General features: G+C 47.1%; 1 protein-coding gene across 4 annotated transcripts in view; it reads left to right on the forward strand.

Moving 5' to 3' along the window:
• rnf123 (ring finger protein 123) overlaps positions 1-14,258 on the forward strand; it is a 406,183-nt gene that overhangs the window by 368,660 nt on the left and 23,265 nt on the right. For all 4 annotated transcript variants that reach the window (XM_078209329.1, XM_078209331.1, XM_078209330.1 and 1 more), the window contains exon 37: positions 6,398-6,492. In XM_078209329.1, coding sequence (XP_078065455.1) covers positions 6,398-6,492 — 95 coding nt within the window. The remainder of the gene's footprint in view (positions 1-6,397; positions 6,493-14,258) is intronic.

Consider the following 14,258-nt stretch of genomic DNA (forward strand, 5'->3'; position numbering starts at 1 on the left):
GGGAGAAAGAGAGAGAAAGAAAGGGATTGGGAGAGAGAGGGGGGAGTGGGAGAGTGAGAGAAAGTCTGGGAATGAGAGAGACAGAGAGAGAGGGAGCGAAAGAATGGGAGAGAGAGAGAGAGAAAGAATGGGTATGGGAGAGAGAGAGACAAAAAGAATGGCAATGGGAGAGAGAACGAATGGCAATGGGAGAGAGAGAGAGAGAAAGAATGGCAGTGGGGGAGAGAGAGAGAAAGAATGGCAGTGGGGGAGAGAGAGAGAAAGAATGGCAGTGGGAGAGAGAGAGAGAAAGAATGGCAGTGGTGGGAGAGAGAGAAAGAATGGCAATGGGAGAGAGAGAGAAAAAATGGCAATGGGAGAGAGAGAGCAAGAATGGCAATGGGTGAGAGAGAGAAAGAATGGCAATGGGAGAGAGAGGGAGTGGGAATGGGAGAGAGAGGGAGTGGGAATGGGGGAGAGAGAGAGAGAGAGAATGAGAATGGGAGAGAGAATGGGAATGGGAGATAGAGAGAGAAAGAATGGGAATGGGAGAAAGAGAGAGAAAGAATGGGAATGGGAGAGAGAGAGTGGGAATGGGAGAGAGAGAGAAAGAATGGGAATGGGAGAGAGAGAGGGAGTTGGAGAGAGAGAGAAAGAATGGGAATGGGAGAGAGAAAGAATGGGAATGGGAGAGAGAAAGAATGGGAATGGGAGAGAGAACGAATGGGAATGGGAGAGGGAACGAATGGGAATGGGAGAGAGAAAGAATGGGATGGGAGAGAGAAAGAATGGGTTGGGAGAGAGAATGAATGGGAATGGGAGGGAGAAAGTATGGGAATGGGAGAGAGAGAGATAATGAGAATGGGAGAGAGAATGAGAATGGGAGAGAGAATGGGAATGGGAGATAGAGAGAGAAAGAATGGGAATGGGAGAAAGAGAGAGAAAGAATGGGAATGGGAGAGAGAGTGGGAATGGGAGAGAGAGAGAAAGAATGGGAATGGGAGAGAGAAAGAATGGGAATGGGAGAGAGAGAAAGAATGGGAATGGGAGAGAGAGAGAGTGGGAATGGGAGAGAGAGAGAGAGTGGGAATGGGAGAGAGAGTGGGAATGGGAGAGAGAGAGTGGGAATGGGAGAGAGAGAGAGTGGGAATGGGGGAGAGAGAGAGAGTGGGAATGGGAGAGTGAGAGAGTGGGAATGGCAGAGAGGGAGAGTGGGAATGGGAGAGAGAGAGGAAATGGGAATGGGAGGGAGAAAGAATGGGAATGGGAGAGAGAGAGAGTGGGAATGGGAGAGAGAGAGAATGGTAGAGAGAGAAAAAGAATGGGAATGGGAGAGGGAGAAGGAATGGGAGAGTGAATGAATGGGAATGGGAGAGAGAAAGAATGGAAATGGGAGAGAGAAAGAATGGGAATGGGAGAGAGAAGGAATGGGAGAGAGAAAGAATGGGAATGGGAGAGAGAAGGAATGGGAGAGAGAAAGAATGGGAACGGGAGAGAGAGAGAGAATGGGAATGGGACAGAGAGAAAGAATGGGAATGGGAGAGTGAGAAAGAATGGGAATGGGAGAGTGAGAAAGAATGGGAGAGAGAGAGGGAGAAAGAATGGGAATGGGAGAGAGAAAGAATGGGAATGGGAGAGAGAGAAAGAATGGGAATGGGAGAGAGAAAGAATGGGAATGGGAGAGAGAAAAAATGGGAATGGGAGTGAGAGAGAGAGAATGGGAATGGGAGATAGAGAGAGAAAGAATGGGAGAAAGAAAGGGATTGGGAGAGAGAGGGGGAGTGGGAGAGTGAGAGAAAGTCTGGGAATGAGAGAGACAGAGAGAGAGAGAATGGGAATGGGAGAGAGAGGGAGAGAAAGAATGGGAGAGAGAGAGAGAGAAAGAATGGGTATGGGAGAGAGAGAGACAAAAAGAATGGCAATGGGAGAGAGAGAGAAAAATAATGAAAATGGAGAGAGAGAGAAAGAATGCAAATGGGAGAGAGAGAGAAAGAATGGCAGTGGGAGAGTGAGAGAATGGCAATGGGAGAGAGAGAGAGAAAGAATGGCAATGGGAGAGAGAGAGAGAAAGAATGGCAATGGGAGAGAGAGAGAGAAAGAATGGCAATGGGAGAGAGAGAGAGAAAGAATGGCAATGGGAGAGAGTGCGAGAAAGAATGGCAGTGGGGGAGAGAGAGTGAAAGAATGGCAGTGGGAGAGAGAGGGAGAAAGAATGGCAATGGGAGAGTGAGAGAGAAACAATGGCAATGGGAGAGAGAGAGAGAAAGAATGGCAATGGGAGAGGGAAAGAATGGCAATGGGAGAGAGAGAGAGAAAGAATGGCAATGGGAGAGAGAGAGAGAAAGAATGGCAATGGGAGAGAGAGAGAATGGCAATGGGAGCGAGAGAGAGTGGGAATGGGAGAGAGAGAGAGTGGGAATGGGAGAGAGAGAGTGGGAATGGGAGAGAGAGAGAGAGAAAGAATGGCAATGGGAGAGAGAGAGAGAAAGAATGGCAGTCGGAGAGAGAACGAATGGCAATGGGAGAGAGAGAGAGAAAGAATGGCAATGGGAGAGAGAGAGAGAAAGAATGGCAATGGGAGAGAGAGAGAATGGCAATGGGAGAGAGAGAGAGTGGCAATGGGAGAGAGAGAGAGTGGGAATGGGAGAGATAGAGAGTGGGAATGGGAGAGAGAGAGTGGGAATGGGAGAGAGAGAGAGTGGGAATGGGAGAGAGAGAGAGTGGGAATGGGAGAGAGAGAGAGTGGGAATGGGAGAGAGAGAGAGTGGGAATGGGAGAGAGAGAGAGTGGGAATGGGAGAGAGAGAGAGTGGGAATGGGAGAGAGAGAGAGAGTGGGAATGGGAGAGAGAGAGTGGGAATGGGAGAGAGAAAGAGAGTGGGAATGGGAGAGAGAGAGTGGGAATGGGAGAGAGAAAGAATGGGAATGGGAGAGAGAAAGAATGGGAATGGGAGAGAGAAGGGAGAAATAATAGGAATGGGAGAGAGAAAGAATGGGAGAGAGATAAAATGGGAATGGGAGAGTGAGAGAGAAAGAATTGGAATGGGAGAGAGAGAGAAAGAATGGTATTGGGAGAGAGAGAGAGAAAGAATGGGAATGGGAGAGAGAGAAAGAATGGGAATGGGAGAGAGTGAGAGAGAAAGAATGGGAATGGGAGAGAGAGAGAGAATGGAAATGGGAGGGAGAGTGAGAGAAAGAATGCGAGGGAGAGTGAGAGAAGGAATGGGAGGGAGAGATAGAATGGGAATGGGAGAGAGAGAGAGAAAGAATGGGATTGGGAGAGAGAGAGAAATAATGGGAATGGGAGAGAGAGAGAGTGGGAATAGGAGAGAAAGTGAGAGAGAGAATGGGAATGTGAGAGTGGGAATGGGAGAGAGTGAGAATGGGAATGGGGGGGGGAGAGAGTGGGAATGGGGGGGGAGAGAGAGAGAGTGGGAATGGGGAAGAGAGAGAGAGTGGGAATGGGGGAGAGAGAGAGAGTGGGAATGGGGGAGAGAGAGAGAGTAGGAATGGGAGATAGAGAGAGTGGGAATGGCAGAGAGAGAGAGTGGGAATGGCAGAGAGAGAGAGTGGGAATGGCAGAGAGAGAGAGTGGGAATGGCAGAGAGAGAGAGTGGGAATGGGAGAGAGAGAGAGTGGGAATGGGAGAGAGAGAGAGTGGGAATGGGAGAGAGGGAGAGTGGGAATGGGAGAGAGGGAGAGTGGGAATGGGAGAGAGGGAGAGTGGGAATGGGAGAGAGGGAGAGTGCGAATGGGAGAGAGGGAGAGTGGGAAAGAATGGGAATGGGAGAGAGAGAGGAAATGGGAGGGAGAGCGATAGAATGGGAATGGGAGAGAGAGGGAATGGGAGAGAGAGGGAAAGAATGGGAATGGGAGAGAGAGAGGGAGAAAGAATGGGAATGGGAGAGAGAAAGAATGGGAATGGGAGGGAGAAAGAATGGGAATGGGAGAGAGAAAGAATGGGAATGGGAGAGAGAAAGAATGGGAATGGGAGAGAGAAAGTATGGGAATGGGAGAGAGAGGAAGTATGGGAATGGGAGAGAGAGAGAGAATGGGAATGGGAGAGAGAGAAAGAATGGGAGAGAGAGAGAAAGAATGGGAATGGGATAGAGAGAGAGAGATAGAATGGGAGAGAGAGAGAGAGAGAGAAAGAATGGGAATGGGAGAGAGAGGGAGAGAGAAAGAATGGGAGAGAGAGAGAGAGAAAAAGAATGGGAGAGAGAGAGAAAGAATGGGGGAGAGAGAGAGAGAGCGAGAGAATGTGAATGGGAGAGAGAGAGAGAGAAAGAATGGGAATGGGAGAGAGAGAAAGAATGGGAATGGGGGAGAGAGAGAGAGAAAGAATGGGAATGGGGGAGAGAGAGAGAGAAAGAATGGGAATGGGGGAGAGAGAGAGAGAAAGAATGGGAATGGGGGGGAGAGAGAGAGAGAAAGAATGGGAGAGAGAGAGAGGGAGAGAAAGAATGGGAATGGGAGAGGGCGGAGAAAGAATGGGAGAGAGAGAGAGAGAAAGAATGGGAATGGGAGAGAGAGAGAGGGAAAGAATGGGAATGGGGAAGAGAGAGAAAGAATGGGAAAGAGAGAGAAAAAATGGGAGGGAGGGCGAGCGAGAAAGAAATGGGAAGGAGGGCGTGGGGCAAGCGTGAAAGAGTAGGAGCGAGGGCAGGAGGGCGAGTGAGAAAGGGTAGGAGGGAGGGTGAGCGAGAAAGAACGGGAGGCAGGGCGAGCGAGAAAGAACGGGAGGGAGGGCGGGAGGGCGAGCGAGAAAGGGCACGAGGGAGGGAGGGCGAGCGAGAAAGGGCGGGAGGGAGGGAGGGCGAGCGAGAAAGGGAGGGCGAGCGAGAAAGGGCGGGAGGGAGGGCGAGCGAGAAAGGGCGGGAGGGAGGGCGAGCAAGAAAGGGTGGGAGGGAGGGCGAGCGAGAAAGGGAGGGCGGGAGTGCGAGCGAGAAAGGGCGCGAGGGAGGGAGGGCGAGCGAGAAAGGGTGGGAGGGAGGGCGAGAAAGGGCGGGAGGGCGAGCGAGGGAGGGAGGGCGGGAGGGTGAGCGAGAAAGGGCGCGAGGGAGGGAGGGCGAGCGAGAAAGGGCGGGAGGGCGAGGGAGGGAGGGCGAGCGAGAAAAGGCGCGAGAGTGGGAGGGCGGGAGGGCGAGCGAGAAAGGGAGGGCGGGAGGGCGAGCGAGAAAGGGCGCGAGGGAGGGAGGGCGAGCGAGAAAGGGTGTGAGGGAGGGCGGGCGAGAAAGGGCGCGAGGGAGGGAGGGCGAGCGAGAAAGGGCGCGAGGCGAGCATGAAAGAATGGGAGGGCGGCCGAGCGAGAAAGAATGGGAGGGAGGGGAGGAAGGCGAGTGAAGAAGGGAAAGGGTTAATGAATTTTGTACCTAGAATATATCACAAACATAACCCTTCCTCATGGCTGATCTCCCCAGGCTTGTACTGCTCCTAGCATCAATATAAATTATTTATTCATGTTTTCCTTACTTGTTCATGTCTTTCATTCTTTAACTTTCATTTCCATAAAGTTAAATGTGAATGTTATTTTGCAGACATTGCAAATCTTACCTGTTTGTACTAGCTGAACATAAGTTAAACAGTTGCAGATGGTCGAGTGCGATAACGGCTGTTTGACAGGAGGACCCCATAGAACCATAGAAAATTACAGCTCAGAAACAGGCCTTTTGGCCCTTCTTGTCTGTGCCGACCCATTTTATGCCTAGTCCCACTGACCTGCACTTGGACCATATCCCTGCTGGGACAGCCACAACCACGCCAGTTACTTCAATGAAGAAGCTGCCAAAGCCGTCGGAAAAGCTGTGGGTCGTGACTGTACCGATGACTGAAGCTGCCAGACGAACTGCGGGTCCTGGCTGAAGCCGGGGGCTGCACCGTGACTGGAGTCGGAAGCGTTGCGGGTCCTGACTGATACCAGAGTTTGCGTCGTGACTGGTGCTGGGAACCATGATGTATAAATACCCACACTTATTTATGTTCAGAGAGAAATCTGGTAAACCGCTGTTAGGTGCCAGATCTCTCCCAAAAGCTTTTGTAATAAAGCCACTGTACTTTGACTCACTAACAGTCTCAGAGGTATCTTTTACCTACAACAGCGAGTGAGAAAGAATGGGAGAGCAGTGTATCAGACCTCACCCTGTCCGTTCCTCACTCTGTCCATTACTCTGACTGTATTAGACTTCACTGTGTATCAGACTCACTCTGTGCATTACCCACTCTGCACCAGACCTCACTTTGTGTCAGACATCACTCTGCCCATTCCCACAATCATTGGTAACCATGATTTGAAACTATTGAATAAGAATAATTCTGGAAGTTTTAAGCTATTTTCTGGCTTTCTTCTGTTAAGACTATTTTTTATGTGATTTGTTTCAGGATGTGTGTGACCGAGTGTCCCTTTGTTTCTTCCTGTGCAGACCCAGATTATATCAGCCTGGAGGAGCTGGGTAAAGTTGAAGGTCTGCTCTCCCATTTGACCCGTGAGTCCAAGCAGGCTGCAGCTACTGCAATGGTGAGTACTGTGGAGAACTGCCCATTGACGCAGTGCTTTATACCTGTTAGTTGCCAGTTATTTTACTGAGTCATTATCTTGGCACCAATAGTGTGAAGGCTCTCAGTAAACGTGCTTCACTACAGCCAATGAAACATAGCCCAGTGTTTCCTATGCTTCAGATTGCAGGGGTTGTAATGTGTTGGGCCTGAAGAAGTAGAGAAACTTGAAAACACAGGCACTTCATTAAGAATGCAATAGGTAATGGGTCCCAGGAATTAACTATTCATATCACTCAAAGTTTCTTTATTCAGACTCTTAACAATTTCATACTTATGTAGCACACTATAACACAAGAGTAACTGCACTTAAAAATCTGTAAAATGCTTTTGCATCTCCTTTAGTCATGAAGGGCACTATATGAATACAAATCTTTATAAAGTAGAAATTTCACGTAGATTGCAACAATACTGAAACTCAATGCAAAATCAAAAGGGATATTAAATAGCATCATGGTCATAGACTGTACTGACGTTTAACACATGATGCCGTGCTATCCGATGCAGGATAATACACTGCATCCTGCAATAGCACAGGGTGTCCCGGGGTCCGATGTGCGAGATATTTAAATCATCGATAGTCACGGGTGAGGTACCTGAAGATTGGAGAGTGGCAAATGTTGTCCCTTTGTTTAAAAAGGGCTGCAGGGAAAAGCCTGGGAACTACAGGCCAGTGAGCCTCACGTCGGTGGTGGGTAAGTTGTTGGAAGGTATTTTGAGAGACAGAATCTACAGGCATTTAGAGACACAAGGACTGATTAGGGACAGTCAGCATGGCTTTGTGATTGGAAAATCATGTCTCACAAATTTGATAGAGTTTTTTGAAGGGGTAACCAAGAAGGTAGATGAGGGCAGTGCAGTTGATGTTGTCTACATGGACTTTAGCAAGGTCTTTGACAAAGTACCGCATGGTAGGTTGTTGCATAAGGTTAAATCTCACGGGATCCAGGGTGAGGTATCTAAATGGATACAAAATTGGCTTCTTGACAGAATGTGCAGATGCCGGCGTTGATGAAGGAGCAGCGCTCCGAAAGCTAGTGGCTTGTGCTACCAAATAAATCTGTTGTTCTTGACAGAAGCCAGAGGGTGGTTGTAGAGGGTTGTTTTTCAAACTGGAGGTCTGTGACCAGCAGTGTGCCTCAGGGATCAGTGCTGGGTCCACTGTTATTTGTCATTTATATTAATGATTTGGATGAGAATATAGGAGGCATGGTTAGTATGTTTGCAGATGACACTAAGATTGTTGGCATAGTGGACAGTGAAGAAAGTTATCTCCAATTGCAACGGGATCTTGATCAATTGGGCCAGTGGGCTGACGAATGGCAGATGGAGTTTAATTTAGACAAATGCGAGGTGATGCATTTTGGTAGATTGAACCATTTTGGTAGATTGAACCAGACTTACTCAGTTCATGGTAGGGTGTTGGGGAGACTTGCAGAACAAAGAGATCTCTGGGTACATGTTCATAGCTCCTTGAAAGTGGAGTCACTGGTGGACAGAGTGATGAAGAAGGCATTCGGCATGCTTGGTTTTATCAGTCAGATCATTGAAAACAGGAGTTGGAGTGTTTTGTTGAAGTTGTACAAGACATTGGTAAGGCCACACTTGGAATACTGTGTGCCATTCTGGTCACCCTATTATAGGAAGGATATTATTAAACTAGAAAGTGTGCAGAAAAGATTTACTAGGATGCTACCGGGACTTGATGAATTGAGTTATAAGGAGAGACTGGATAGACTGGGACTTTTTTCTCTGGAGCGTAGGAGGCTGTGGGGTGATCTTATAGAGATCTATAAAATAATGAGGGGCACAGATCAGCTAGATAGTCAATATCTTTTCCCAAAGATAGGGGAGTCTAAAACTAGAGGGCATAGGTTTAAGGTGAGAGGGGAGAGATACAAAAGTGTCCAGAGGGGCAATTGTTTCACACACAGGGTGGTGAGTGTCTGGAACAAGCTGCCAGAGGTAGAAGTAAAGCGGGTACAATTTTGTCTTTTACAAAGCATTTAGATAGTTACATGGGTAAGATGGGTATAGAGGGATATGGGCCAAATGCGGACAATTGGGATTAGCTTAGGGGCTTTAAAGAAAAAAAGGGCGGCATGGACAAGTTGGGCCGAAGAGCCTGTTTCCAGGCCGCAAATCTCTATGACTATCACACGGTTTCCTGGGTTCCGATGTGGGATAGCACACAGTGTCCTGGGGTCCAATTTCAGATAGCACATGGTGTCCTGGGGTCCAATTTCAGATAGCACACGGTGTCCTGGGGTCCGATTTTGGATAGCACACGGTGTCCTGGGGTCTGATTTCGGATAGCACACGGTGTCCTGGGGTCCGATTTTGGATAGCACATGGTGTCCTGAGGTCCGATTTTGGATAGCACACGGTGTCCTGGGGTCCGATTTCGGATAGCACACAGCATTTTGGTATCTGAAGTGGGATAGGTAGACGTTTCTGTGGCCGCAAAATAGACACCAGTATGGTATATTGCATCCCTGGTGCTAGGGTCAAGGATGTCTCGGAGTGGCTGCAGGACATTCTGAAGGGGGAGGGTGAACAGCCAATTGTCGTGGTACACATTGGTACAAGCAACATAGGTAGAAAAAGGGATTAAGTCCTAAAAGCAGAAAGTAGGAAGCAAGCTGAAAAATAGCACCTCAATCTCAGGATTACTACCTGTGCCACATGCGAGTCAGAGTAGAAACAGCAGGATACATAGGATGAATATGTGGCTGAAAAGATGGCGTGAAGAGGAGGGTTTCAGATTCCTGGGGCATTGAGACTGGTTCTGGAGGAGGTGGGACCTGTACAAACTGGACGGGTACACCTGGGCAGAACCGGGTCTGATGTCCTTGGGGTGGGGGTTTACTTGTTAGAGTGATTGGGGCGGGTTTAAACTAATATGGCGGAGGGTGGGAACTTATGTAAGGATTCAGAGCAGGCGGAATCCAGAGCAAGGGGGAAAGACAGCAAGGAGAATAAAAGTGATAGGCAGAGAAATCGAGGGCCAGAAACAGTTGACACAGTAAAAAAAAAAGGGGCAAGGAACATTAAAAGGACTAGCTGGAGCTTTTGAAAATGAAATGGATGAATTATTTGATTTGATTTACTATTGTCACATATATTAGCATACAATGAAAAGTGATGTTTCTTGCACGCTATACAGATAAAGCATACCATTCATACAAAAGGAAACGAGAGAGTGCAGAGTTTAGTGTTACAATCATAGCTAGGGTGTAGAGAAAGATCAGCTTAATGCAAGGTAGGTCCATTCAAAAGTCTAAAGGCAGCAGGGAAGAAGCTGTTCTTGCATCGATTGGTACGTGACCTCAGAAGTTAGTATCTTTTTCCCGATGGAAGAAGGTAGAAGAGAGAATGTCCAGAGTGTATGGGGTCCTTAATTATGCTAGCTGCTTTGTCGAGGCAGCAGGAAGTGTAGACAGTGTCAATGGATGGGAGGCTGGTTTGCGTGATGGATTGGCTAAATTCACGACTTTTTGTCATTTCTTGCGAACTTGGGCAGAGCAGGAGCCATACCAAGCTGTGACGCAATCAGAAAGAATGCTTTCTGTGGTGCATCTGTAAAGGTTGGTGAGGGTCGTAGCCGTCATGCCAAATTTTCTTAGTCTTCTGAGAAAGTAGAGGCTTAGGTGGGCTTTCTTAACTATAATGTCGGCATGGGGGGACCAGGACAGGTTGTTGGTGATCTAGACACCTAAGATAATGCGCAGATAAATGTAAAGAGGTATGATACAGTTGGGATTATGGAAACATGGCTCCAAGGTGACTAAGGATGGGAACTAAAGATTGAGGGCTAGTCAGTGTTTAGGAAGAACAGACAAAGGAAAAGGTGGTGGAGTTGCACTGTTGATTAAATTGATACAATATTGAGGAAAGATATTAGCACAGATAATGTGGAATCTGTATGGACTGAGTTAAGAAACACTAAGGGGAAAAAAACATTCATGGGGGAATGGTATATAGACCACCAAATTGTAGTGGTAATGTTGGGAAAAGAATTAGACAGGAAGTCAGAGATGCATGTGTTAAAGGAATATCCATGATTATGGGTGACTTTAATCTATATATAGATTGGGAGTCAAATCAGTCACAGTATAATAGAGGAGGAATTTCTGAAGTGTATACCAGATGGTTTTCTGGACCAATACTTTGAGGAACAAACAAGGGACTGGGTGTAGTGCAATTAGAAAGGATTAGTTGGCAATCTAGTTGTGAGAGAACCCTTGGAGCTGAGTGAAGTAGTCGATTCTGAGACCAGAATCCTGAATCTGAATAAAGGTAATTATGATGTGTTGAGGCATGAGTTGGCTATGATGGACTGGAAAACATTACTGAAAGGAAGGACAGTGGACAAGCAATGGCAGGCACGAATAGGTGAACTCCAAAAGTTGGCTACTTCAAAAGTTGGCAAGAGTAGAAATGAAACTGGCCAGACCATGGCCTACAAGGGAAATTAGAGATAGTAATAGATTCAAGGAAGAAGCATACAAATTGGCCAGAAAAAGCAATAGACTTGAGGATTGGGAGCAGTTTAAAATTCAGCAAAGGCGGACCAAGGGATTGATTAAGAGGGGGAAAATAGAGTATGAAAGTAAGCGAGCAGGGAACATAAAAAAAACTGTAAAGTTTCTATAGGTATATAAATAAAGTTTGAAAAAGCGAATATAGGCCTCTTACAGTCAGAAACAGGAGAATTCATAACAGGGAACAAAGAAATGGCTGAGGAACTAAATTTGTACTTTGCTTCTGTCTTCACCAAGGAAGACATGAATGATGTACCGGAAGTTCTAAGAAACACACATTTTAGTGAGGAGCTGAAGGAAATCAGTATTCGTAGAGAAATGGTTTGGGGGAAATTAATAGGACTAAAGGCGGATAAATCTCCAGGTCCTGATAATCTTCTTCTCAAAGTACTTAAAGAAGCAGCCCGAGAAATATAGATCCGTTGGTGATCATTTTCCAAAATTCTTTGGACTCTGGATAGTTCCTACAGATTGGAGGGTAGCTAATGTAAGCCCACAATTCAAAAAGGGAAGTAGAGAGAAAATAGGGAACTGTAGACCAGTGAGCCTAATGTCGGTCCTGGGGAAGTTGTAGATCCGTTAGCAAAGATTTCATAGCACAGCATTTTTAAAGCAGTGGTATAATCTAAGTCAACATGGATTTATGAAAGGGAAATGGTGCTTGACAAATCAACTGGAATCCATTGAGGATGTAACTCGTAGAGTTAACCAGGGAGAATTTATAAATATGGTCTATTTAGACTTTCAGAAGGCTTTCACAAAGTCTCACATAGGAGACTACTATGTAAAATTAAAGTGCATGAGATTATGGGTAGTGTCTTGAGATGGATAGGAAGCTGGTTAGCAGATAGGAAGCAAAGATTTGGAATAAATGGGTCTTTTTCCAGTTGACAGGCAGTAACTAGTGGGGTACGGCAGGGATCTGTGCTAGGACCCCAACTGTTCACATTATATATTGATTTGGATGAGGGAACTAAATGTATTATCTCCAAATTTGCAGATGATACAAAGTTTTGTGGGAGGGTGAGCTGTGAGGAGGATGCAGAAATGCTTCAGCCTGATTTGGACAGGCTGAGTTTGCGGGCATATGCGTGGCAGATGCAATATAATGTGGATAAATGTGAGGTTATCCACTTTGGTAACAAAAATAGGAACAAACAAAGAACAATACAGCACAGGAACAGGCCCTTCGGCCCTCCAAGCCCGCGCCGCTCCCCGGTCCAGGATTGAATCCTGAATCCAGGATCCCCGCCCAATTTTCCAGCCTATCTACATACCAATATCCTATCCACCGAGCTGTCCCTCACAGCTACGATGCTTTGTTCATTACAACCTATTAACTCACCCCCCCCCCCCATTCCAGACCATGTGATCTCCAGGGAGAGGCGAAAACCCAGAGTGAAAAACCCCAGGGCCAATATGGGGAAAAAAAATCTGGGAAATTCCTCTCCGACCCCCTGAGGCGATCGAAACGAGTCCAGGAGATCACAATGGCCCTGATCGGAAAATGCTTCCCAACCCTAGTCATTTCCACTTCCACGAACACCATCTGAATTCCCTGCCCCCGAGACAGGTTCCCTTTGTTTAACCCGCAATCTCGCTCTGTACTGGCACCAGCAAGATGATCATAGAATGAAGCCTTGAAACGAGAAACAAGGAACAATTAGCCCGCGCCGCTCCCTGGTCCAAACTAGATCACTCTTTTGTATCCCTCCATTCCCACTCCGTTCATATGGCTGTCTAGATAAGTCTTAAACGTTCCCAGTGTGTCCGCCTCCACCACCTTGCCCGGCAACACATTCCAGGCCCCCACGACCCTCTGTGTGAAATATGTCCTTCTGATATCTGTGTTAAACCTCCCTCCCTTCACCTTGAACCTATGACCCCTCGTGAATGTCACCACCGACCCGGGGAAAAGCTTCCCACCGTTCACCCTATCTATGCCTTTCATAATTTTATACACCTCTATTAAGTCTCCCCTCATCCTCCGTCTTTCCAAGGAGAACAACCCCAGTTTCCCCAATCTCTCCTCATAACTAAGCCCCTCCATACCAGGCAACATCCTGGTAAACCTCCTCTGTACTCTCTCCAAAGCCTCCACGTCCTTCTGGTAGTGTGGCGACCAGAACTGGACGCAGTATTCCAAATGCGGCCGAACCAACGTTCTATACATCTGCAACATCAGACCCCAACTCTTATACTCTATGCCCCGTCCTATAAAGGCAAGCATGCCATATGCCTTCTTCACCACCTTCTCCACCTGGGACGTCACCTTCAAAGATCTGTGGACTTGCACACCCAGGTCCCTCTGCGTCTCTACACCCTTTATGGTTCTTCCATTTATCGTGTAGCTCCTCCCTACATTATTCCCACCAAAATGCATCACTTCGCATTTATCAGGATTGAACTCCATCTGCCATTTCCTTGCCCAAATTTCCAGCCTATCTATATCCTTCTGTAGCTTCTGACAATGTTCCTCACTATCTGCAAGTCCTGCCAGTTTTGTGTCATCCGCAAACTTACTGATCACCCCAGTTACTCCTTCTTTTGAATGGCTGTAAATTGAGAGAGGTGGATACTCAACGAGACCTTGATGTCCTCGTACATCAGTCACTGAAAGTAAGTGCGCAGTTACAGTAGGCAGTAAAGAAGGCAAATGGTATGTTGTCCTTCATAATGAGAGGATTTGAGTTATAGGGATAGAAATGTTTTGCTGCAATTGTCATAGGGCGTTGGTGGGACTACATCTGGAGTGTTGTGTGCAGTTTTGGTGTCCTTATCTGAGGAAGGATGTTCTTCTTATAGAGGGAGTGCAGAGAAAGTTTACCAGGCTGATTCCTGAGATGGCAGGATTGTCATATGAGGAGAGACTTAGTTGGTTAGGATTGTATTCATTGGCGTTTAGACGAGTGAGAGGGGATCTTAAAGAAACTTGTAAAATTCTAATAGGATTAAGACAGGGTAGATTCAGAAAGCATATTCACGATGGTGGGGGAGTCCAGAACTGAGCAAATCCCTTCTCGCACTGAGGGCAGGTGAACAGTCTCTCCCCAGTGTGAAACCGTTGGTCATAGTTGAAGGATAAGGGGTAAACCTTTTAGGACTGAGATGAGGAGAAATTTCTTCACCTAGAGAGTGGTGAATCTGTGGAATTCACAACTACAGAAAGCTGTGTGACTTCAAG

This window comes from Mustelus asterias, chromosome 3 (genome assembly GCF_964213995.1).
Source record: "Mustelus asterias chromosome 3, sMusAst1.hap1.1, whole genome shotgun sequence".
NCBI lineage: Eukaryota > Metazoa > Chordata > Chondrichthyes > Carcharhiniformes > Triakidae > Mustelus > Mustelus asterias.